The sequence below is a fragment of the Pelobates fuscus genome, chromosome 8 (assembly GCF_036172605.1).
Source record: "Pelobates fuscus isolate aPelFus1 chromosome 8, aPelFus1.pri, whole genome shotgun sequence".
Classification (NCBI taxonomy): Eukaryota; Metazoa; Chordata; class Amphibia; order Anura; family Pelobatidae; genus Pelobates; species Pelobates fuscus.
The window spans coordinates 100,391,435-100,416,873 of NC_086324.1; the positions used below are offsets into that span (position 1 = coordinate 100,391,435).

A 25,439-nucleotide genomic window follows, 5' to 3' on the forward strand; every position below is an offset into this window, starting at 1 on the left:
TGTTTTGTTTAGAATTAGTGCTAAAGGTACAGTCTAGAAAGTTGAGAGAGGAACCCCCAATTTCCATCGTGAACTTCAAGTTCAAGTCATTGGAGTTCAATCTCTCCACGAATGCCGTAAAGCAGTCCCCCGTGCCTGTCCAGACAACGAGGACATCATCTATATATCTTTTCCATAACAAGATATATTTGCTGTATTCAATATTACTGTCAGAGAAGACCACATTTTCTTCCCACCAACCCAGGTGCAGGTTAGCATATGATGGGGCACAAGATGTACCCATAGCTGTACCCTGCACCTGGTGGTAGTATTGACCATTAAATAGGAAGAAATTATGGGTCAACACAAATTGCAGCAGATCCAGCACAAAGGAAGTATGTTGTTGGTGTCTAGACCCACGTGTCTCAAATAGTGTCTAGTGTGCATTAGTCCAAGGGAGTGTGGGATCGACGAATACAAAGCTTCCACATCCAAGCTACACAACAAAGCATCTCTTGGTAGATTAATAGAGGCTAGGCACTTCAGTGTATCCTTTGTATCCCTAAGGTATGAGGGTAACTTTTTTACGAAGGGGCAAAGTATTTTGTCTTTATTTACACTAGCTTTGCACGTCAGGTTATTCAACCCAGACACAATTGGTCTAGCTGTTAGATTCGTATATTGTTTGTGCACCTTGGGTAAACAATAAAAAGTTGACACGGTCGGGCTTTTAACATAGATATATGCATATTCGTCTTTCCCCAAGATTCCATCATCAAACGCTGAGTCCAAGAGTCCCTTTAGGTCTGACAGAAATTTAACTGAAGGGTCTGTGTATAATATTTTATATGTAGTGTCATCTATTTAACACCACAATGTTCCCCCCCTTGTCTGCAGGTTTAATGATGATGTTCTCATTGCCCTGCAGGTCACAAAGGGCCCGACACTCACCGCTAGAGAGATTACTATGTGGTCGAGGTTGTAAAGAATCAACTCTGATCTTTTGTATCATATTACAAGTTGAGTCAACGAACATATCAATGTTCTTAAAGTCTCTGATATTAGGGGTAAATTTGCTTTTGTGCCGTAGGTCAGTATAGGGCAATGTGATTGCATCATCATTCTCCTCTAGAAGAGACACTAGATTGTTAAGACATTGATATTCCCTAACATTGAACGCCAAGTCTTTTCTCCTTTTCAGTGAGAAAAAACTTATGAAGGGCTAACCTTCTCCCGAATAGGTGAATATCTTTCACCCATTCGAATCTGTTAAAAGAAGGGACGGGAACAAATGATAGCCCTTTCATGAGCACCTGGTTTTGGGGTTTGGTTAATGCCCTATCTGTCACAATTCGGGGAACCTAACACGCTAACACACACACACACAGAAAAGGTGCAGTACCGGACCTTAGAGTGGCCAGGCTAAGCACACACAGAATAGTCAGGAGACAAGCCGAGTAAGGGGAACCAGAAGACAGGATAACGAGAAACAAGCCGAAGTCAAAGGGTAGGAGAAAGTCACAAAGTCAGTTTAACAAGCCAGAGAGTACGTAACCAGAAACACAAGTTCAGTATCAATACTAGCAAGCAAAGACCACAACAGGGCAGAGAGGAACAGGAAAGGTAAGTATTTAAACCCTGTGGTTAATTCTGATTGGATAACTTCCAATCAGAATTAGCAATCACACGTGGGAGATATCTATGTCTCCCACTGTGATTGTCGTACTGTGTCTTTAACGCCGGGTCAGGTGGCTGACCGTGGCGTGTACAAGAGTGGGCGGTCCCCCAGCGTTCAGTGTCATGCATGCTGCCGCTGGGGGACGGAGAGGAAGACGCGGGCGGCATCCGAGGCTGGGAGGATGCCGCCCAGCGAGCGTATGCCGGGAAAGGACCCGCGGACGGCTGTAGGGTGAGTGCTGCGAGCGGACTGCAGCCTCCCCTCGCAGCCGCCCGCGGGATCCTGACACTATCGGAGAGATTGATGACTTTAGTGTTGATGTTCAATAACGTTTCGTGCCCTCCCCCTGTACCTTGTCTGTCTGTATTGTGATTGAGGTTCCCCCTCCCGGGGGGTTTTGGCCTAAAAAAAAACTACCCCTTTTTTCAGGATACCTGTTGTTTGGGTGCTGTTGGGGGGTATTGAGGATGTACTTGTACCCTCATTGCCAGTATCAGAGGTCTCGTACTTGGACGTGGTACATTGATCTGAATCAACATGTATATTTTTCCTAAATCTTCTATAAACCTTATCATTTTTATAGGGAAATTATACACATATTGGTGCAAGCCCCTTACAAGACTGTCTGGTAATTACTGTACCTGATTATGCTGTATATGGCCTCTATTCCAGATATTAATTGGATATGTGTGTAAAAATAATTTATCCCATGCTTCCTAATATTAAGGTGTATCTCCCCTGTCACTACTGGGGTGATTACTTATATTCAACAATATATATACGTGGCTTTGCACCCTTTGTTTATTTAGCCATCTTTACCAGCGACATTTTTTCGTTTTCAGTCATGGTACTTAGATGGTTAAAAGTACATGCTCGCATACAGACAATGTGTCAACCTATTGCATGACGATACGTAAATGTGGGGGCATGGCTTGTTCGGGTTCCGTTTTTGGCGTATTCTTTATTTGCTTGTTTGGGGGACCTGTTAGTTCAGTCTTTCTTCCCCGTGCCCACCCCCCAGTTAAGTGAGATCTCGTCATTGACAGTCACAGAGGTACTATCCACATTGTATCATTTTACCTCTGATTCAGAAACTAGCTGAGCAACATTAGCAACTTAGTAGCAGACTCTCATTTTTTTGGCTGTATGTGTAACTATTGTTTGTATGTGCCCTATTTTTTCTGACCCACCAAATTTTCCAAATAGCTGCAATTTTAAAGGACACTCTGCATACCACATAACCACTTCATCTCAATGGTTACCAGATGAAAGTGGTTACATGGTACTCTCTGCAAAGTTGTTATGGTGCTTAGCGAGTTTCCCTTTAAATGATAAAGCAGTGGTCTATCATAGCAATTGGAATGTGTGTGCTGCTTTAACTGATTTTTATTACTATTAGAGACTGACACTCTCTCTGTTCCAATTGGAAGAGGATACCAAAGTGATAGCGCCATATATTACACTGGGTCTTCGCATTTAATGTGCATTGAATATTGTACAGCTGCTGCTTGTTCATCTCCCCTAACTGATGTGCAATATGTATATTGCCTATGTTTGCCAGGAATTACACTCCAGGGCAGAAGCTGCTTTTTGTAGTTGCTGTCCGTAATTTTCTAACATGACAGGAGGCTTCATATTTTTTATAATCTTTCTTTACTCAATTCCAGGCCCAGACTGGCCATCGGGCACACCGGTCAAATGCCCGGTGGGCTGCGATGTCCATGGGCCGAGGCTGGCAGGGGAGGTCACAGGATCTCCCCGGCTGATCCATGCAGGGCTGGCACAATGTGAACACCGGCCCCACTATTTTCCATGATGGGCCGGTGGGAAGATCAAATACATGCGGCTAGGGAGGGAGAGGAGAATCCGGTGGAGCTCTGTCTTGCAGCTCTGCCGGGTTCCTCTCGCGAGATCCGGAGTGTTGCCATGGCAATGACCCCGATCTCGCGAGAGTGAACTCTAACCTCGCAGGCTAGAGTTCACTCACCACTAGCACCACCAGGAATGGTGTGAGAGCCCGGGGGGATATAATGCCTGTTTTTTGGGGTTTTTTTTACCCCTCAACACACAATCCCTCCTAACATATATATACACACACATCACCCTCACACACAGCACCCTCACAGCATCAATCTCACACACACACACTTTACCCCTCACATACACACATACAGCACCCCTCACACGTACACACTACACCCTTAACACACACCCACTGAACCCCCCCAACACACACACACACACAAACAATACTTCCAAACATATATATATATATATATATATATATATATATATAGCGAGAGAGAGAGATAAACAATCCAGATAGCACTCTTAGGACTTGGAATAAGTATAAAACTTAGCTTTTAATTAGCTCTAAAAATAGGTAAATTAACCTATTTTTAGAGCTAATTAAAAGCTAAGTGTTATACTTATTCCAAGTCCTAAGAGTGCTATCTGGATTGTTTATCTCTGTATTTCGGCCTGACAAACACCGGGCAGGTTATATGGAGTGCAGGATTATTTTTTATATACACACACACACTACGCCCCTCACACACATACTGCACCCATCATCACATTACATTCCAGACACACACTAGTTCCCTTAACTAACTCTGGATCATCTACACACATACACACACTAGATCCCTATATACACTCTGAATCATGTTAGAGTTTCCCGTAAATGGGATCATCATGTGACGCTAATGTGTAAATGAGTGTTATGCTACGGTAACACTGCACTATTTTATGAGACATGTACAGAAGTCTTGATAAAAGCAGTGGCTATATCTCCCTGAATAGCCCTCCACTGTTTGCACTAACCAGGAAGTTGCAGGCCTGCACTATATCTGTGTACAGATCACTACTAATGCATTCACAGATCCACAGAGGGTGCAGACCAGAAGCTTATCACACTGGACCATCAGGGACCTCCACTGTATCACCACAGAATTGGATATTTGCCTCTTTTCCCTGTCCTGTCAGCCCCCTCGCAGTCACCCGCAACCAAGTCACCCCCCCCCCCCCAAGTAACTCCTTTCTACAGTCACCCTCCTTCAGTCATCCTCCTACAAACAATAAAAGCTTGATAATGGCTCAAAACAATGAGTCAAAATATTGCTGTACCTGTTCCTGAAATAAATTCTGCTATTTTTGGATACAACCTTAAGTGCCGAGGTTTTCTATCCTTACTAAACTGCTGGGAACTCACCCGTCCCTCCTTATTGATCAGTGTCTGCATTTCCAGATTGATGCACACAAAAATCCCCTAGACAGACTAACCCCCCCACCCATCACAGTCACCTTCAGAAAGACAATCCTCTAGTCTACTACAATCATCCCCCGACAATGACTCTCTCACAATCACCCACACTAGTCACCTTACCTAAAGTCAGACCCCTACATTAACCACTCACATACTGTCCCTTCACCTATACACAGTCACTGCCTACATACACAGTCATCCTCATACACAGACACATACAAAGACAGATAATAAAATTATATTGATATAACATTGATGGGTTGATTGTAGAATATGTGGGGAAATATAAATGCTACATATTATGACATGTCATTTATTTACAGTAGTTTTTTCTTACAGGTAACCTCATTATTTGGTAAATTTCTTTTAACATTTTTTCCTGTCAAGCAAAAATATTTGTTTATGTTTCCATTCAATAATGTGCTGTCTATGCATACTGGAATGCAAAATATATTTAAAGCTTACTTTCTAAGACACCACAAATACTGGCAATCTGTCTATCCTAATACACTCCAAAACGCTTTTTAACCTAATAAACTGATAAAACCTTGAAGGTAAGTGTCAAGCCTGCTTTACTGAACCCCAGTCCTTATGCATTAGATACTTAAGTAAAATGTTTCACAGAAACACTTACCATTGTGAAATATATAATCAAAAGATGGAAAAAAACGCAATATTTTGCCATTTTAGATCTTGACAGACGTTAAAAATCCAATTTCATTTACTGCAAAGAGAAAAAAAATGTTTTAACTGAATATATCATATGTTATTCTGAGTGGCAAGCTAGTAATATTTGTATATGATTATAACAAGCCTATAGTGCTGTATAAACATAATGTCCAAAATAAATAAAAGCATTTTCCACTTGAGTTACGCTGCATCAGAAAATCAGCAATTCTAGCATGTGTAAATATATATAAGCATATTTGCATTCTCTAGCAATATGGTTTAACCCCTTAGTGACCAGACCGTTTTTCTATTTTCTTACCGTTAAGTCATTTACTGTACCCATACATATTATATACTGTTTTTCTCGCCATTAAATGGTCTTTCTAAAGATACTATTATTTTCATCATATCATATAATTTACTATAAAAATAATTATAAAATATGATGACAAAATTTAAAAAACACACAATTTCTAACTTTGACCGCCAAAAGCTGTTAAGCATCTACAACCGCCAAAAACACCCTTGCTAAATAGTTTCTAAATTTTGTCCTGAGTTTAGAAATACCCAATGTTAACATGTTCTTAGCTTTTTTTTTTGCAAGTTATAGGGCTATAAGTACAAGTAGGACATTGCTGTTTCAAAATATATATTTCTAAAATGTATCATTAGTGACATTGTAACACTGTTATCTGTCATAAATCTCTCAATCACACCTCACATGTACATATTTTTTTTAAAGTAGACAACCTAGGGTATTCAATATGGGGTATGTCCAGTCTTTTTTAGAAGCCACTTAGTCACAAACACTGGCCAAAGTTAGCATTTATATTTGTTTGTGTGTTAAAAATTCAAAAAACAATTATGAACGCTATTTTTGGCCAGTGTTTGTGACTAAGTGGCTACTAGGAAAAACTGAACATACCCCATTTGCAATACCTTGGGTTGTCTACTTTTGCAAATGGCATACTATCATGGGGGTAATTCTCATTCCTGGGCTACCATACGCTCTCAAAGGCAACCTAACCAATCTGGCTAATTTCAATGTGGAAAAACCTGAAAAATCAAGCCTTATATTTGACCCTGTAACTTTCAAAAACACTACAGTACAGGTTTTAGGGTGTCATGGAAAGCTACAGGGTTAAATACAGTGCTAGCACATTCAATTCTCTGGACTTTCAGCCTGGGTTGTCAGACAGGTCCATCAAATTGCAATCAATAACATTACTTCATTATGTAAAAATATTACATAAATATGCAGGTAGAATTTAAATACAGTCAGGTCCATAAATATTGGGACATCGACACAATTCTAATCTTTTTGGCTCTATACACCAACAAAATGGGTTTTAAATGAAACAAACAACAGTTTGTATATGTGCCTCCCACTTTTTAAGGGACCAAAAGTAATGGGACAAATTAACAGTCATAAATCAAACTTTCACTTTTTAATACATGGTTGCAAATCCTTTGCAGTCAATTACAGCCTGAAGTCTGGAACGCATAGACATCACCAGACGCTGGGTTTTATCCCTGGTGATGCTCTGCCAGGCCTCTACTGCAACTGTCTTCAGTTCCTGCTTGTTCTTGGGGCATTTTCCCTTCAGTTTTGTCTTCATCAAGTGAAATGCATGCTCAATCGGATTCAGGTCAGGTGATTGACTTGGCCATTGCATAACATTCCACTTCTTTCCCTTTAAAAACTCTTTGGTTGCTTTTGCAGTATGCTTCGGGTCATTGTCCATCTGCACTTTGAAGCGCCGTCCAATGAGTTCTGAAGCATTTGGCTGAATATGAGCAGATAATATTGCCCGAAACACTTCAGAATTCATCCTGCTGCTTTTGTCAGCAGTCACATCTTCAATAAATACAAGATAACCAGTTCCATTGGCAGCCATACATGCCCACGCCATGACACTACCATCACCATGCTTCACTGATGAGGTGGTATGCTTTGGATCATGAGCAGTTCCTTTCCTTCTCCATACTCTTCTCTTCCCATCACTCTGGTACAAGTTGATCTTGGTCTCATCTGTCCATAGGATGTTGTTCCAGAACTGTGAAGGCTTTTTTAGATGATGTTTGGCAAACTCTAATCTGGCCTTCCTGGTTTTGAGGCTAACCAATGGTTTACATCTTGTGGTGAACCCTCTATTCACTCTGGTGAAGTCTTCTCTTCATTGTTGACTTTGACACACATACACCTACCTCCTGGAGAGTGTCCTTGATCTGGCCAACTGTTGTGAAGGGTGTTTTCTTCACCAGGGAAAGAATTCTTTGGTCATCTACCACAGTTGTTTTCCATGGCCTTCCGGGTCTTTTGGTGTTGCTGAGCTTACCGGTGCGTTCTTTCTTTTTAAGGATGTTCCAAACAGTTGATTTGGCCACAATGTTTTTGCTATCTCTCTGATGGGTTTGTTTTGTTTTTTTCAGCCTAATGATGGCTTGCTTCACTGATAGTGATAGCTCTTTGGATCTCATATTGAGAGTTGACAGCAACAGATTCCAAATGCAAATAGCACACTTGAAATTAACTCTGGACCTTTTATCTACTCCTTGTAAATGGGATAATGAGGGAATAACATACACCTGGCCATGGAACAGCTGAGCAGCCAATTGTCCCATTACTTTTGGTCCCTTAAAAAGTGGGAGGAACGTATACAAACTGTTGTAATTCCTACACCGTTCACCTGATTTGGATGTAAATACCCTCAAATTAAAGCTGAAAGTCTGAAGTTAAAGAACATCTTGTTCATTTAATTTCAAATCCATTGTGGTGTTGTATAGAGCCTAAAAGATTAGAATTGTGTCGATGTCCCAATATTTATGGACCTGACTGTATATATACGTATTTATAGATTTGAAGTCTACGTGTATATTTATGAAATTATTTATGTAATTATGTATATGCATTTATATATATATATATATATATATACTTCGTATTATTTTTATATATATATATATATATATATATATACATATATATATATATATACATATATATATATATTTTTTTTTTTCATTCTAAGTGTTTTTTGATATATATATTAATATCAAAATACATTTAGAATAAAATTATATATATACGTTTTTAAAATCATTTTTACATTTATTTATTTTTATGTTTTATATATATATATATATATATATATATATATATATATATATATAGATAGATAGATAGATAGATATATAATCCAAAAAAATGAGAGCACTCACTGGTTTTCAATCAATCTTGTGTATTAAATATACAGCATATAATTCAACGTTTCGACCGTCAAACGGTCTTTATCAAGATCTTGATAAAGACCGTTTGACGGTCGAAATGTTGATTTATATGTTGTATATTTAATACACAAGATTGATTGAAAACCAGTGAGTGCTCTCATTTTTTTGGATTACATATTTGCACGGAGAGGCACCTTGGTCGGAGATTTATTCGAAGTTTGTGGGGGAAGAGTGCCAGAGATTTTTGAATTTTTATATATATATATATATATATATATATATATATACCGTATTTTTCGGACCATAAGGCGCACTTAAAATCCTTTCATTTTCTCAAAAATCGACAGTGCGCCTTATAATGCGGAACCAATTTTATGTGGTACACGGCGCTCAAAAATCTGTCAACATGTTTTAGCACGAACTTGGTAAGCTACGAAGCTGCACTGCTTGCAGGGCCCCACTGGCCCACCAGGATACCGGGAAATTGGGCCGCATTAAGCTGAATAAAGTTTGACTTATCAGAGTTTTGTTTCATTTAATGTGTGCACCTTATAACCCGGTGCGCCTTATGTATGAAAATAAACCCGTTAGCAGTCGATCAATGATATTGCGCCTTATAACCCGATGCGCCTTATGGTCCGAAAAATACGGTATATATAGATACACACACTCCTCGTGTCCCGCACTCACTGCTCCCGGTCTTGTAATGCCTTGGTGCTAATCCTGGCCATAATATAGAATACCTTGTAGGAAAGCACTCACAGGACTTGATATGGTTCAAAAATAGTGCTTCTTTATTGCAGCAAAAATTTCAAGTAAAAAGTGTCAATGTTACAGTCCCATCAGGACTTTTATCAAGACAATTAAACAGTGAAAAAAACAGCCTTTAAATATGCAGTGATCAGATGTTCATTGGAAGGTGAAAACAAGGTGGAGTGAGGTCATAATTGACGTGGTCTGTCTGCAAATAACGTAATCAGGATAACTGGTATGTTGATAGATAGAAAATAATTAAAAATACAAACAACACATAAATAGTACATAATAACATAAATACATCTATATACATAGTATAGAAATTGTTATAGGGATAATACCATGGCACCAGCATGTATGCTAAATTACTCAGGAGTAAAGGGAGTTATATAAAAAATGTCGCTAGTAACTAAAGTGCCACATTGCTAAATAATCCCAAATAATCAGGGAGTATCACTCCCATAACTAAAGGACTCCCACGCCAGGCAGTTGATGCACATTAGACTCAATGTAATGGCTTATTGTCTTTAAGTTTATAATATCAGTGGCTAGCTTAATTGTAGCCCTCATTAAACTGAAATGTGACTACTTTTAGCTGCTGCAAGTAGATAATACTTAATCCTGTCTTGATAATTACATAGTTAATTCATTAATACACAGAGTTCACCATATTCAATTCATAATGAATGGAACCATACATGGTTAAAGTTGTTATAATCTAATTAGAAATCACTCAAGATTACTCAACATAAAGCTGAAAATAACTAAATCATAATCTATAATGAACTAGATACAAACTCCTAGAAAATTTCACGGATATATACAAAATATGTTAAAGAAATTTTTACCACTGATGTATTGTACTTAAAGGACCACTCTAGGCACTCTATAATAGGGTTAATCCAGCCTCCAAATCCTCTAGTGGCTGTCTCACTGACAGGCGCTAGAGGCGCTTGTGTGATTCTCACTGTGAAAATCACAGTGAGAGCACGCAAGCGTCCATAGGAAAGCATTGTAAATGCTTTCCTATGAGACCGGCTGAATGCGCGCGCAGCTCTTGCCGCTCATGCGCATTCAGCCGAAAGGGAGGATCGGAGGCGGAGAGGAGGAGGAGAGCTCCCCGCCCGGCGCTGGAATAAAGGTAAGTTTTAACCCTTTACTCTCCCCAGAGCCTGGCGGGAGGGGGTCCCTGAGGGTGGGGGCACCCTCAGGGCACTATAGTGCCAGGAAAACGAGTATGTTTTCCTGGCACTATAGTGGTCCTTTAACTATTTATTTTAGTAACTAGAAAAGCTACAATTTCTGGGGAAATTGTGTGAAGTGTTCTTGCCTCCACCAGTAGTCTACAACTGGAGTGGGCGGAGTAACTGTTATTATTTATTTATATAGCACATTTAATTGCAACGTTGTTGCACAGTTACATTAAACCATACATTTATAAAAACATTAGCAGGTGTACAAAAGGCCCTGTCTATGACTTGCTGCTGCAGCCTGGCACAGGTCAGAGTATTTTGGCGGTTGCCATCTTCAAATGGTCGTATTTTAAAAACTATCAATCCTACAGCAAAGAGCTTTATATTGTGAGATTCACAAGACCCAGACCTACATTTTGATGCATAGTATGTCTCTGAGATATTAACAATGAAGGCACAGTCGCAGTTTAGAAATTGCCCTTCAAATGTGAGCTTTGCAGAGTGGAGTTTCAATGAATGTCAATGGACTGCGTGAGTTGCAAACAAATGGTCATATTGTGAAAACTATAAGGACTATGGCTTAGCTGTGGACATTTTTATTGACAGCAGGGATAGCTGAACGTTTTGCTATAAGATTTGTGTAGGTGGGCCTGAAAATGAGGGAGTGGAGGCAGTTTAGAAATCATGTCTTGATTTTTCAGCTTTTGCCAGCTCCCACTCTAGCTTTGCCATTCATTCCTATGGGACAAATTTCGCCACAAGAATGACGATATTCCGTGAACCATTCGGCGAAACGTTCCACAAAGTAATAGCAATCCGATCGGGAACAATCTGCACGTTTTGGTATATTTTTGTCTATGTAGTGTAAAAACTGTGGGAGGAGTTAGGGTGGCAAATTTGGCTATAATAAGAATAATAAGAATAACTAGAAAAGCTACAATTTCTGGGGAAATTGTGTGAAGTGTTCTTGCCTCCATCAGTAGTCTACAACTAAGTGGGCGGAGTAACTGTTAGTATTTATTTATATAGCACATTTAATTGCAATGTTGTTGCCCAAAGTGCTTCACAGTTACATTAAAACATACAGTTATAAAAAATTAGCAGGTGTAAAAGGCTTTGTCTATGACATCACTTGCTGCTGCAGCCTTGCACAGGTCAGAGTATTTTGGCGGTTGCCATCTTCAAACGGTCGTATTTAAAATACTATAAATCCTACAGTGAAGAGCTTTATATTGTGAGAATCACAAGACCCAGACCTACATTTTGATGTATAGTATGTCTCTGGAATATTAACAATGAAGGCACAGTCGCAGTTTAGAAATTGCCCTTCAAATGTGAGCTTTGCAGAGTGGAGTTTCAATGAATGTCAATGGAAGGCGTGAGTTGCAAACAAATGGTCATATTGTGAAAACTATCAGGACTATGGCTTAGCCGTGGACATTTCTAGTGGCAGCAGGGATAGCTGAACGTTTTGATATAAGATTTGTGTAGGTGGGCCTGAAAATGAGGGAGTGGTGGCAGTTTAGAAATCATGTCCTGATTTTTCAGCTTTTGCCAGCTCCCACTCTAGCTTTGCCATTCATTCCTATGGGACAAATTTCGCCACAAGAATGACGATATTCCGTGAACCATTCGGCGAAACGTTCCACAAAGTAATAGCAATCCGATCGGGAACAATCTGCACGTTTTGGTATATTTTTGTCTATGTAGTGTAAAAACTGTGGGAGGAGTTAGGGTGGCAAATTTGGCTATAATAAGAATAATAATAATAACTAGAAAAGCTACAATTTCTGGGGAAATTGTGTGAAGTGTTCTTGCCTTCATCAGTAGTCTACAACTAAGTGGGCGGAGTAACTGTTAGTATTTATTTATATAGCACATTTAATTGCAATGTTGTTGCCCAAAGTGCTTCACAGTTACATTAAAACATACAGTTATAAAAAATTAGCAGGTGTAAAAGGCTTTGTCTATGACATCACTTGCTGCTGCAGCCTTGCACAGGTCAGAGTATTTTGGCGGTTGCCATCTTCAAACGGTCATATTTTAAAAACTATAAATTCTACAGTGAAGAGCTTGATATTGTGAGAATCACAAGACCCAGACCTACATTTTGATGTATAGTATGCCTCTGGAATATTAACAAGGAAGGCACAGTCGCAGTTTAGAAATTACCCTTCAAATGTGAGCTTTGCAGAGTGGCGTTTCAATGAATGTCAATGGACTGCGTGAGTTGCAAACAAATGGTCATATTGCGAAAACAATCAGGACTATGGCTTAGCCGTGGACATTTTTAGTGGCAGCAGGGATAGCTGAACGTTTTGATATAAGATTTGTGTAGGTGGGCTTGAAAATGAGTGAGTAGTGGCAGTTTAGAAATCATGTCCTGATTTTTCAGCTTTTGCCAGCTCCCACTCTAGCTTTGCCATTCATTCCTATGGGACAAATTTTGCCACAAGAACGACGATATTCCGAGAACCATTCAGCAAAACGTTCCACAAAGTAATAGCAACGCGATCGGGAACAATCTGCACGTTTTGGTAAATTTTTGTCTATGTAGTGTAAAAACTGTGGGAGGAGTTAGGGTGGCAAATTTGGCTATAATAAGAATAATAATAACTAGAAAAGCTACAATTTCTGGGGAAATTGTGTGAAGTGTTCTTGCCTCCACCAGTAGTCTACAACTGGAGTGGGCGCAGTAACTGTTATCATTTATATAGCACATTTAATTGCATCTTTGTTGCACAGTTACATTAAACCATACATTTATAAAAACTCTAGCAGGTGTACAAAAGGCTTTGTCTATGACATCACTTGCTGCTGCAGCCTTGCACAGGTCAGAGTATTTTGGCGGTTGCCATCTTCAAACGGTCGTATTTTAAAAACTATAAATCCTACAGTGAAGAGCTTTATATTGTGAGAATCACAAGACCCAGACCTACATTTTGATGCATAGTATGTCTCTGAGATATTAACAATGAAGGCACAGTCACAGTTTAGAAATTGCCCTTCAAATGTGAGCTTTGCAGAGTGGAGTTTCAATGAATGTCAATGGAAGGCGTGAGTTGCAAACAAATGGTCATATTGTGAAAACTATCAGGACTATGGCTTAGCCGTGGACATTTCTAGTGGCAGCAGGGATAGCTGAACGTTTTGATATAAGATTTGTGTAGGTGGGCCTGAAAATGAGGGAGTGGTGGCAGTTTAGAAATCATGTCCTGATTTTTCAGCTTTTGACAGCTCCCACTCTAGCTTTGCCATTCATTCCTATGGGACAAATTTCGCCAGAAGAACGACGATATTCCGTGAACCATTCGGCGAAACGTTCCACAAAGTAATAGCAATCCGATCGGGAACAATCTGCACGTTTTGGTATATTTTTGTCTATGTAGTGTAAAAACTGTGGGAGGAGTTAGGGTGGCAAATTTGGCTATAATAAGAATAATAAGAATAACTAGAAAAGCTACAATTTCTGGGGAAATTGTGAAGTGTTCTTGCCTCCACCAGTAGTATACAACTGGAGTGGGCGGAGTAACTGTTATTATTTATTTATATAGCACATTTAATTGCAACGTTGTTGCACAGTTACATTAAAACATACAGTTATAAAAACATTAGCAGGTGCAAATGGCCCTGTCTATGAAATCACTTGCTGCTGCAGCCTTGCACAGGTCAGAGTATTTTTGTGGTTGCCATCTTCAAACGGTCGTATTTTAAAAACTATAAATCCTACAGTGAAGAGCTTTATATTGTGAGAATCACAAGACCCAGACCTACATTTTGATGTATAGTATGTCTCTGAGATATTAACAAGGAAGGCACAGTCGCAGTTTAGAAATTGCCCTTCAAATGTGAGCTTTGCAGAGTGGAGTTTCAATGAATGTCAATGGAAGGCGTGAGTTGCAAACAAATGGTCATATTGCGAAAACAATCAGGACTATGGCTTAGCCGTGGACATTTTTAGTGGCAGCAGGGATAGCTGAACGTTTTGATATAAGATTTGTGTAGGTGGGCTTGAAAATGAGGGAGTAGTGGCAGTTTAGAAATCATGTCCTGATTTTTCAGCTTTTGCCAGCTCCCACTCTAGCTTTGCCATTCATTCCTATGGGACAAATTTCGCCACAAGAACGACGATATTCCGAGAACCATTCAGCGAAACGTTCCACAAAGTAATAGCAACGCGATCGGGAACAATCTGCACGTTTTGGTAAATTTTTGTCTATGTAGTGTAAAAACTGTGGGAGGAGTTAGGGTGGCAAATTTGGCTACAATAAGAATAAGAATAATAATAATAATAACTAGAAAAGCTACAATTTCTGGGGAAATTGTGAAGTGTTCTTGCCTCCACCAGTAGTCTACAACTGGAGTGGGTGGAGTAACTGTTATTATTTATTTATATAGCACATTTAATTGCAATGTTGTTGCCCAAAGGGCTTCACAGTTACATTAAAACATCCAGTTATAAAAACATTAGCAGGTGTAAAAGGCTTTGTCTATGACATCACTTGCTGCTGCAGCCTGGCAAAGGTCAGAGTATTTTTGCGGTTGCCATCTTCAAACGGTCGTATTTTAAAAACTATAATTCCTACAGTGAAGAGCTTTATATTGTGAGAATCACAAGACCCAGACCTACATTTTGATGTATAGTATGTCTCTGAGATATTAACAATGAAGGCACAGTCGCAGTTTAGAAATTGCCCTTCAAATGTGAGCTTTGCAGAGTGGAGTTTCAATGAATGTCAATGGAAGGCGTGAGTTGCAAACAAATGGTCATATTGCGAAAACAATCAGGACTATGGCTTAGCCGTGGACATTTTTAGTGGCAGCAGGGATAGCTGAACGTTTTGATATAAGATTTGTGTAGGTGGGCTTGAAAATGAGGGAGTAGTGGCAGTTTAGAAATCATGTCCTGATTTTTCAGCTTTTGCCAGCTCCCACTCTAGCTTTGCCATTCATTCCTATGGGACAAATTTCGCCACAAGAACGACGATATTCCGAGAACCATTCAGCGAAACGTTCCACAAAGTAATAGCAACGCGATCGGGAACAATCTGCACGTTTTGGTAAATTTTTGTCTATGTAGTGTAAAAACTGTGGGAGGAGTTAGGGTGGCAAATTTGGCTACAATAAGAATAATAATAATAATAATAATAACTAGAAAAGCTACAATTTCTGGGGAAATTGTGAAGTGTTCTTGCCTCCACCAGTAGTCTACAACTGGAGTGGGCGGAGTAACTGTTATTATTTATTTATATAGCACATTTAATTGCAATGTTGTTGCCCAAAGGGCTTCACAGTTACATTAAAACATCCAGTTATAAAAACATTAGCAGGTGTAAAAGGCTTTGTCTATGACATCACTTGCTGCTGCAGCCTGGCAAAGGTCAGAGTATTTTTGCGGTTGCCATCTTCAAACGGTCGTATTTTAAAAACTATAATTCCTACAGTGAAGAGCTTTATATTGTGAGAATCACAAGACCCAGACCTACATTTTGATGTATAGTATGTCTCTGAGATATTAACAATGAAGGCACAGTCGCAGTTTAGAAATTGCCCTTCAAATGTGAGCTTTGCAGAGTGGAGTTTCAATGAATGTCAATGGAAGGCGTGAGTTGCAAACAAATGGTCATATTGTGAAAACTATCAGGACTATGGCTTAGCCGTGGACATTTCTAGTGGCAGCAGGGATAGCTGAACGTTTTGATATAAGATTTGTGTAGGTGGGCTTGAAAATGAGGGAGTAGTGGCAGTTTAGAAATCATGTCCTGATTTTTCAGCTTTTGCCAGCTCCCACTCTAGCTTTGCCATTCATTCCTATGGGACAAATTTCGCCACAAGAACGACGATATTCCGAGAACCATTCAGCGAAACGTTCCACAAAGTAATAGCAACGCGATCGGGAACAATCTGCACGTTTTGGTAAATTTTTGTCTATGTAGTGTAAAAACTGTGGGAGGAGTTAGGGTGGCAAATTTGGCTATAATAAGAATAATAATAATAACTAGAAAAGCTACAATTTCTGGGGAAATTGTGTGAAGTGTTCTTGCCTCCATCAGTAGTCTACAACTAGAGTGGGCGGAGTAACTGTTAGTATTTATTTATATAGCACATTTAATTGCAATGTTGTTGCCCAAAGGGCTTCACAGTTACATTAAAACATCCAGTTATAAAAAATTAGCAGGTGTAAAAGGCTTTGTCTATGACATCACTTGCTGCTGCAGCCTGGCAAAGGTCAGAGTATTTTTGCGGTTGCCATCTTCAAACGGTCGTATTTTAAAAACTATAATTCCTACAGTGAAGAGCTTTATATTGTGAGAATCACAAGACCCAGACCTACATTTTGATGTATAGTATGTCTCTGAGATATTAACAATGAAGGCACAGTCGCAGTTTAGAAATTGCCCTTCAAATGTGAGCTTTGCAGAGTGGAGTTTCAATGAATGTCAATGGAAGGCGTGAGTTGCAAACAAATGGTCATATTGTGAAAACTATCAGGACTATGGCTTAGCTGTGGACATTTTTAGTGGCAGCAGGGATAGCTGAACGTTTTGATATAAGATTTGTGTAGGTGGGCCTGAAAATGAGGGAGTGGTGGCAGTTTAGAAATCATGTCCTGATTTTTCAGCTTTTGCCAGCTCCCACTCTAGCTTTGCCATTCATTCCTATGGGACAAATTTTGCCACAAGAACGACGATATTCCGTGAACCATTCGGCGAAATGTTCTACAAAGTAATAGCAATCCGATCGGGAACAATCTGCACGTTTTGGTAAATTTTCGGCTATGTAGTGTAAAAACTGTGGGAGGAGTTAGGGTGGCAAATTTGGCTATAATAAGAATAATAATAACTAGAAAAGCTACAATTTCTAGGGAAATTGTGAAGTGTTCTTGCCTCCACCAGTAGTCTACAACTGGAGTGGGTGGAGTAATTATTATTATTTATTTATATAGCACATTTAATTGCAATGTTGTTGCCCAAAGGGCTTCACAGTTACATTAAAACATCCAGTTATAAAAAATTAGCAGGTGTAAAAGGCTTTGTCTATGACATCACTTGCTGCTGCAGCCTGGCAAAGGTCAGAGTATTTTTGCGGTTGCCATCTTCAAACGGTCGTATTTTAAAAACTATAATTCCTACAGTGAAGAGCTTTATATTGTGAGAATCACAAGACCCAGACCTACATTTTGATGTATAGTATGTCTCTGAGATATTAACAATGAAGGCACAGTCGCAGTTTAGAAATTGCCCTTCAAATGTGAGCTTTGCAGAGTGGAGTTTCAATGAATGTCAATGGAAGGCGTGAGTTGCAAACAAATGGTCATATTGTGAAAACTATCAGGACTATGGCTTAGCTGTGGACATTTTTAGTGGCAGCAGGGATAGCTGAACGTTTTGATATAAGATTTGTGTAGGTGGGCCTGAAAATGAGGGAGTGGTGGCAGTTTAGAAATCATGTCCTGATTTTTCAGCTTTTGCCAGCTCCCACTCTAGCTTTGCCATTCATTCCTATGGGACAAATTTTGCCACAAGAACGACGATATTCCGTGAACCATTCGGCGAAATGTTCTACAAAGTAATAGCAATCCGATCGGGAACAATCTGCACGTTTTGGTAAATTTTCGGCTATGTAGTGTAAAAACTGTGGGAGGAGTTAGGGTGGCAAATTTGGCTATAATAAGAATAATAATAACTAGAAAAGCTACAATTTCTAGGGAAATTGTGAAGTGTTCTTGCCTCCACCAGTAGTCTACAACTGGAGTGGGTGGAGTAATTATTATTATTTATTTATATAGCACATTTAATTGCAATGTTGTTGGCCAAAGTGCTTCACAGTTACATTAAAACATACAGTTATAAAAACATTAGCAGGTGTAAAAGGCTTTGTCTATGACATCACTTGCTGCTGCAGCCTGGCACAGGTCAGAGTATTTTTGCGGTTGCCATCTTCAAACAGTCATATTTTTAAAACTATAAATCCTAAAGTGAAGAGCTTTATATTGTGAGAATCACAAGACCCAGACCTACATTTTGATGTATAGTATGTCTCTGAGATATTAACAATGAAGGCACAGTCGCAGTTTAGAAATTGCCCTTCAAATGTGAGCTTTGCAGAGTGGAGTTTCAATGAATGTCAATGGAAGGCGTGAGTTGCAAACAAATGGTCATATTGTGAAAACTATCAGGACTATGGCTTAGCCGTGGACATTTCTAGTGGCAGCAGGGATAGCTGAACGTTTTGATATAAGATTTGTGTAGGTGGGCCTGAAAATGAGGGAGTGGTGGCAGTTTAGAAATCATGTCCTGATTTTTCAGCTTTTGCCAGCTCCCACTCTAGCTTTGCCATTCATTCCTATGGGACAAATTTTGCCACAAGAACGACGATATTCCGTGAACCATTCGGCGAAACGTTCCACAAAGTAATAGCAATCCGATCGGGAACAATCTGCACGTTTTGGTATATTTTTGTCTATGTAGTGTAAAAACTGTGGGAGGAGTTAGGGTGGCAAATTTGGCTATAATAAGAATAATAAGAATAATAATAATAATATATATGTGAGATAACATTAAGTGGTCTTGCTATGCAAGAACACTTAATAATAATAATATATATGTGAGATAACATTAAGTGGTCTTGCTATGCAAGAACACTTAATAATATATATGTGAGATAACATTAAGTGGTCTTGCTATGCAAGAACACTTAATAATATATATGTGAGATAACATTAAGTGGTCTTGCTATGCAAGAACACTTAATAATAATAATAATAATATATATGTGAGATAACATTAAGTGGTCTTGCTATGCAAGAACACTTAATTAATAATATATATGTGAGATAACATTAAGTGGTCTTGCTTTGCAAGAACACTTAATGATAAAAATATTTATCTTTTAGGTAGAAAGCAATATAATGGATTTTTTTCATTGAGTCCATGTTGAGACATAGTGTCAAGGGTGTAGATCCAATACGCTTCCCTCTGTAATAAACGTGTATCTCTGTCACCTCCTCTGGATAGGGCAGGGACATGATCAATGCCCATGAATCTAAGGGAGGGAAGTGTATGTCCAGCCTCCAAAAAATGCCTTGCCACAGGGGTACTTGCTGTACTATTCTGAATAGCCAAACGTATAGCGAACCGATGTCCCCTCATCCTCTCTCTCAAATCATTTGAAGTTTTTCCCACATAGACTAAGCCACATGGGCACACAATCTGATATACCACATGAGTTGTTATACAAGTAATTCTGTATCTATTTTTGTACTTCTTTCCAGTTCTTGGGTGTGAGAACTCTTTGCCAGGGGTCATAGAATTGCACGCAGTGCATTTGAGACATCTGTAGCAACCAAGATTAGTATTATCCGCTTTCTGTACGATTTTAGTAAACTGATCCGTATGAACTAAAAAGTTCCTTCAATTTTTGCCTCTTCTATAACTCATAATTGAGCTTTGTGAAAATGAAATTGGTAATGTTGTATCTTTGCTTAATATTCTCCAATTCTCACGCACCGCAGAAGCTACTTGAGATGATTTAGTATGAAAAGATTGAGGAAAGATCAAACAATTGTCGACTCTTGATGGTATCAGTTGCTCTGTAGTTGATTTTTTTGCCTGCTCCAGTGCACGATTTAACACCATTTTTGAATAACTCCCCTTTCTAAGAATTTCTCATACATTAGATTTAATTGGTTTGTTGCTAGTGTAGGGTCTGAGTTATTACGTATTACCCTCAAAAATTGGGAAATGGGTAATGATTCCTTCAATCTCTTCGGGTGGAAACTGGACGCATGCAAAATAGTATTTCTATCAATTTCCTTAGAATACAGTGTATATCCGAGTTTATCTTTAACAAAGATTCAAACATCCAAAAAATCGATTTGAAACTTGCTACATTGGAATGTGAATTTCACTGGAGAGTTCATCATATTTAATGTATACATCCTAGACATAAATGATTCCTCATCACCCCTCCATAATATTAGGATATCCTCGATAAAACGTAAGTATTTAAGAATCTTCTTATGGTGTTGGGCCAAAATATGTTTCATTTCAAACGAGAACATGTATGCATTGGCATACATCGGAGCCATAGGCGCTCCCATCGATGTACCTGTTAACTGAACATAGTAGGCGGATTCAAAACGAAAGTAATTGAGAGTTAGACACGATTGTAATAACTTCATAATATATTCAATGGGCGGAGAGACTTTGTCACTGTATTGTAACAATACTTCCCTCATTGCTTGTATACCTTCCTTGTGAGGGATTATAGTATATAAGCTACTGACATCAATGGTGGCTAGGAGGATGCCTTCATGTGGTACTTCAATGCGTTGCAGTTCCTTAATCACTGCTGAGGTGTCTTTAACATGTGTTGGTAACTTCATCACTGGTTTTTTGAATATATTATCCAACCATTTGCCAATGGGTTCTAATAACCCTCCTATGGCCGACACAATGGGACAACCAGGAGGTTGTACAGGATTTTTATGAACCTTTGGTAGAGTATATAGTATGGGACATCTTGGATGTATTTCAAATAGGAAATCAAATTCCTCTTGTGATAGGTATCCGGCTTCAAGGCCTCTGTTTAATGTATTCTTAATGATGTTACTGAAATTGTGCACAGGATCTTTATCCAGATGTCGATACACCTTGGGATCTGTTAGTTGCTTCAAGATTTCTGATTTATAGTCCTCATACTGCATGATGACTATAGCTCCCCCTTTGTCCGCAGGACGGACAACAATTGATAGATCACTCGCGAGATTATTCAGAGCCTCTCTTTCACTCTTAGAAATATTGGCATTCTTAGTAGGTTCTTTGTAATAAGTAAACTCTTTAGTATCATTTTGAATATTGTTTGCAAATACCTTCAGTGATGCGTTAGTAGCAGGAGGGTCAAACATACTTTTTAATCTAAAAATTTAATTCTGTTTTTCTGTGGGTGTTGGTACTTTAAAAAATTCAGCTAATTTTAGTTTACGATTGAATTTAAACTGATCAACCTCCCATTCAAAACGGTAAGCACCCGTTGTTTTTACAAATGATTAGCCTTTAGACAATACAGTAATTTCACTGGTGGTTAACATTCTGTGTGAAAGATTAATAATTGGGTTGTCTGCTACCTTCTGGGTGGTCGACTTCTGTGACCGGTGTTTCTTCCCCTTCTGGCCTCTCCGGATGTTGTTCCCGTGGATAGAAATTCTGCTTCTGGGGGGTCTTTTCCTCGTACCCCCGAACTCATGGGTTCTCTGGTAAGTCACAAACCTGGTTCTAAAAAAGGCGCATTTTTATCACTTCTAGTGGACAGTTTGGTTATATTAAATTCTGCCTGAGTATTAATATTGCCTGTATCCAAAGCAGATTCTCCTGATGTACAATCCACTGTGGAGCCTCTAGGTTTTCTTATACGTGGTTGATAAGGTCTTGAGTACGGTCAACTGGTCTCCCCTGACAACCATTTATAAACTCTATGTTCGGCATAGTCATTCTGAACTTTGTCTAATTTTTGCCTCTTGAATCTCACCAAATCCATTTTGTATTTTTTTAAATCATCTGATAGCTTTTGAATCAGGGAATCACAGTTAGGAGTTAAAGTTACAGCGTGTTTTAACTCTTGTTCCGATATTTTAAACTTCGTTTTTATTTTATATTTCAAACACACAATATATATAGTTGTTATTATATATATTCTATATACACGTGTGTAATTTAATTATACGTTTATTTTTATATTAATATATATATTATATTAAAAATACACTTAGTATGACATTATATATATCTATACATATTATATAAAGATATAATATATGTATATATATATATATATATATATATATATTGTTTTTTTTTTATTTATTAACATATTTTTCTTTTATTTTATTTTAACAGAAGCAGGGAGACTGCCTGTTAGTTTAGGTAGTCCCCCTGCAGGCATCACTATGGACGCCTATTGCGGCCATGTGGTCGCTATTTCAGAGCGATCACATGGCTCGTGAGGGCCTAATTTGCCGAGAGGGGGACTGTCTGGGCTGTCAGGCAGTCCCCCCCCAGACCGGGAGCAACACTGATTGCCAGCGTGGGAACGGCGGTGAACGAGTAAGTAATAAGGACGGCTCATATTTGCCATAAGGACCGTTTTTTTTCCGGATGTACCAAGTAAGTCCACGGTCCTTAAGGAGTTAATTCTTATTAAATTTTTTCATGATCAGCATTCCTACTTACACTTTTACATTTGCATATGCCATTCAAATTTCTAATATTCTGAATTAGTCAAATACCTTTGAAGTACCTTACACATCCCATATGTGCTCTAAATGTTTAAATAGCTTAAAATTGGGTTCCTATAAAGATCAAAGGCCTACCTTGTAGGCAGAGCGCTACTCCCGCAAGCCTGCTGGTCTGAGCATTGCCGTGGGAAGAGTGAAGACACCCTGTAGCCAGAGAGCCTGCAGGCATTAGCTCTATATATTCACCACTGGACCACCAGTGTCCCCACCTCCTTCACCTAAAGTAACCTCTCACACGCACACAGCAGCCCACACACACACACACACACACACACAGCATCCCTCACAAAAAGCACCTCTCACATACACACAGAGCAACCCTCACATATACAGAGCAACCCTCACACACACAGAGCACACCTCACGTATACAAAAAGCACCCCTCACACACTCAACCACGCACATGCACAAAGAGCACCCCTCACACACACAAACACTGCACCCCTCACTACTGTCTGTATGTATTTAGCAGTCTCTGTCTGTTGTGTTCAGCAGTATGTGTGTGTGTATTCAGCAGTTTGTGCATATATTTAGCAGTCTGAGTGCGTGTATTCAGCAGTCTGCATGTAATCAGCAGTCTGTGTGTGTGTATTAAGCGGTCTGTGAGTGTACTCAGCAGTCTGTGTGTATGTATTCAGTGTGTGTGTTTTCAGCAGTCTGCCTGCGTATATAGCAGCCTGTGTGTATTCTGCATTCTATGTGTGTATTCAGCAGTGTGTGTGTATTCAGCAGTCCATGTGTGTATTCGGCAGCTGTATTTATTGTATGTATGTATTGCATTTGTTGTAGATACTAATAAATATGAGCTTCATTTTATCAATAATTTACATTTTTATTCCTGTGAGTGGTTGTGTAAGCAGGGCCTCAGTGCACTGTTTTGCCCTGGGAACCATAATGCTGTTAAGATGGCACTAAATCTCTCCTAATCATGCATTACGAGATATATGTTGCATACTTCTATTCCATTTCCCGTAAATACACACATTTGGCATATAAAACAAATACAGTACAACAAGAACAATAAATGGAGCATGTACATTAAACATGGATGGGCATAAAGGCACAAAAATATATGGGAGTTAACATTTAGAGGGGAACTGTCTATTCTAAATAAAATATAAATATAAAATTAAATGTAGAAATTCTTTATCCTGCAACTGGCTGCATCCAGCTCAGCTCCCTGATAGTCATTGTTACAAAGTCTGTTGCACCTGGCAGTCCGCATATAGAAAAACTATACAGAGAAGAGAAGAATGAAACAATAATTGAAGATTACACTAGCTTTAGTGTACTAATAATCTTAATTTTAATAATGACAGGAGGCGAATATTTGCATATCTTTCTTTACTGAAAACTCCAGCAGCATAGAAACAGTAACAACCAATCAGAGAAAAGATATGGTGCCCATATAAGGCCCTGTCTATGACATCACTTCCTCTTTCTTTGAAGCGAAACAATAAATAGCAACAATAAACATAATCATATTACGTCAACAGTTCCACAACATATTAGAATAATCAACTCCAGTAGTTCCGTGATGTAGAGTTATGGAAGGTGAGTCTTTGTCCTGATGAGAAGACGTTCACGCTGTAAGAAAAAGAAAAAGGTGAAAGGACTCTGGCGTGGTAGCTTGTCCGCATACAATAAACATTAAGAATCTGATATACCAATGGATACTAGAATGAGTAACATATCAATATATATTAATTCTAAAGCAATGACATTTAAGAATCTGTAAACACAACATAATTCAGGGTACATGTCTAATTATTCAACCTATACAAGTCTCTCAAGCCACATATCTAAGTAGCAAACATACAACCATAACGTACTTACCTTCCTGAACATAGAGGGCATATTCTGTTCAACACGAGAAAACATGGGAGGGATCCTATAGGGTGGGAAATATTCGCCTCCTGTCATTATTAAAATTAAGATTATTAGTACACTAAAGCTAGTATAATCTTCAATTTTACCACATGACAGGAGGCTTCATATTTGCATTTTTAAAGCTTAGAATTGGCCAGTGTGAAGGAAGTATGAGATGTTTGCCGAAATAGAGCGTTCTAAACGTACCCACTCGCGCTCAAACCGCGCATCGTATAATGTCGGTTAGGGAAGCGTCGGCCGAAAATGACTTGTGGGGCCACCGCTCCCTTGACCGAGTGGGCTCCGAAACAAGGTTCGACGCCCGCTAGATGCAATAGCCAGCGGATCCATCTGGCCAGTGTAGCGGTAGACACCTCTCCATGAAGTTCCACGTAAGAAGTCAGGAGTAGACTCGTCGCATGAATACGAAGGGGGAATGATTTCGGTATACCCCATTAGCGTTCCGACCGCACCTAGTTTGGTGTCGGACACAAATTATGG

At 39.1% G+C, this 25,439-nt stretch overlaps 1 protein-coding gene across 2 annotated transcripts in view; it reads right to left on the reverse strand.

Moving 5' to 3' along the window:
* The window catches only part of CALCRL (calcitonin receptor like receptor), a 363,980-nt gene that overhangs the window by 147,813 nt on the left and 190,728 nt on the right, over positions 1-25,439 (reverse strand). The window contains exon 2 of one of the 2 annotated variants that reach the window (XM_063430194.1): positions 5,560-5,649. The exons of the other annotated variant lie outside the window; for it this stretch is intronic. Within the exon in view, the coding sequence (XP_063286264.1) occupies positions 5,560-5,610 (51 nt within the window). The 5' untranslated portion in view covers positions 5,611-5,649. The remainder of the gene's footprint in view (positions 1-5,559; positions 5,650-25,439) is intronic. 2 annotated transcript variants of the gene reach the window in all.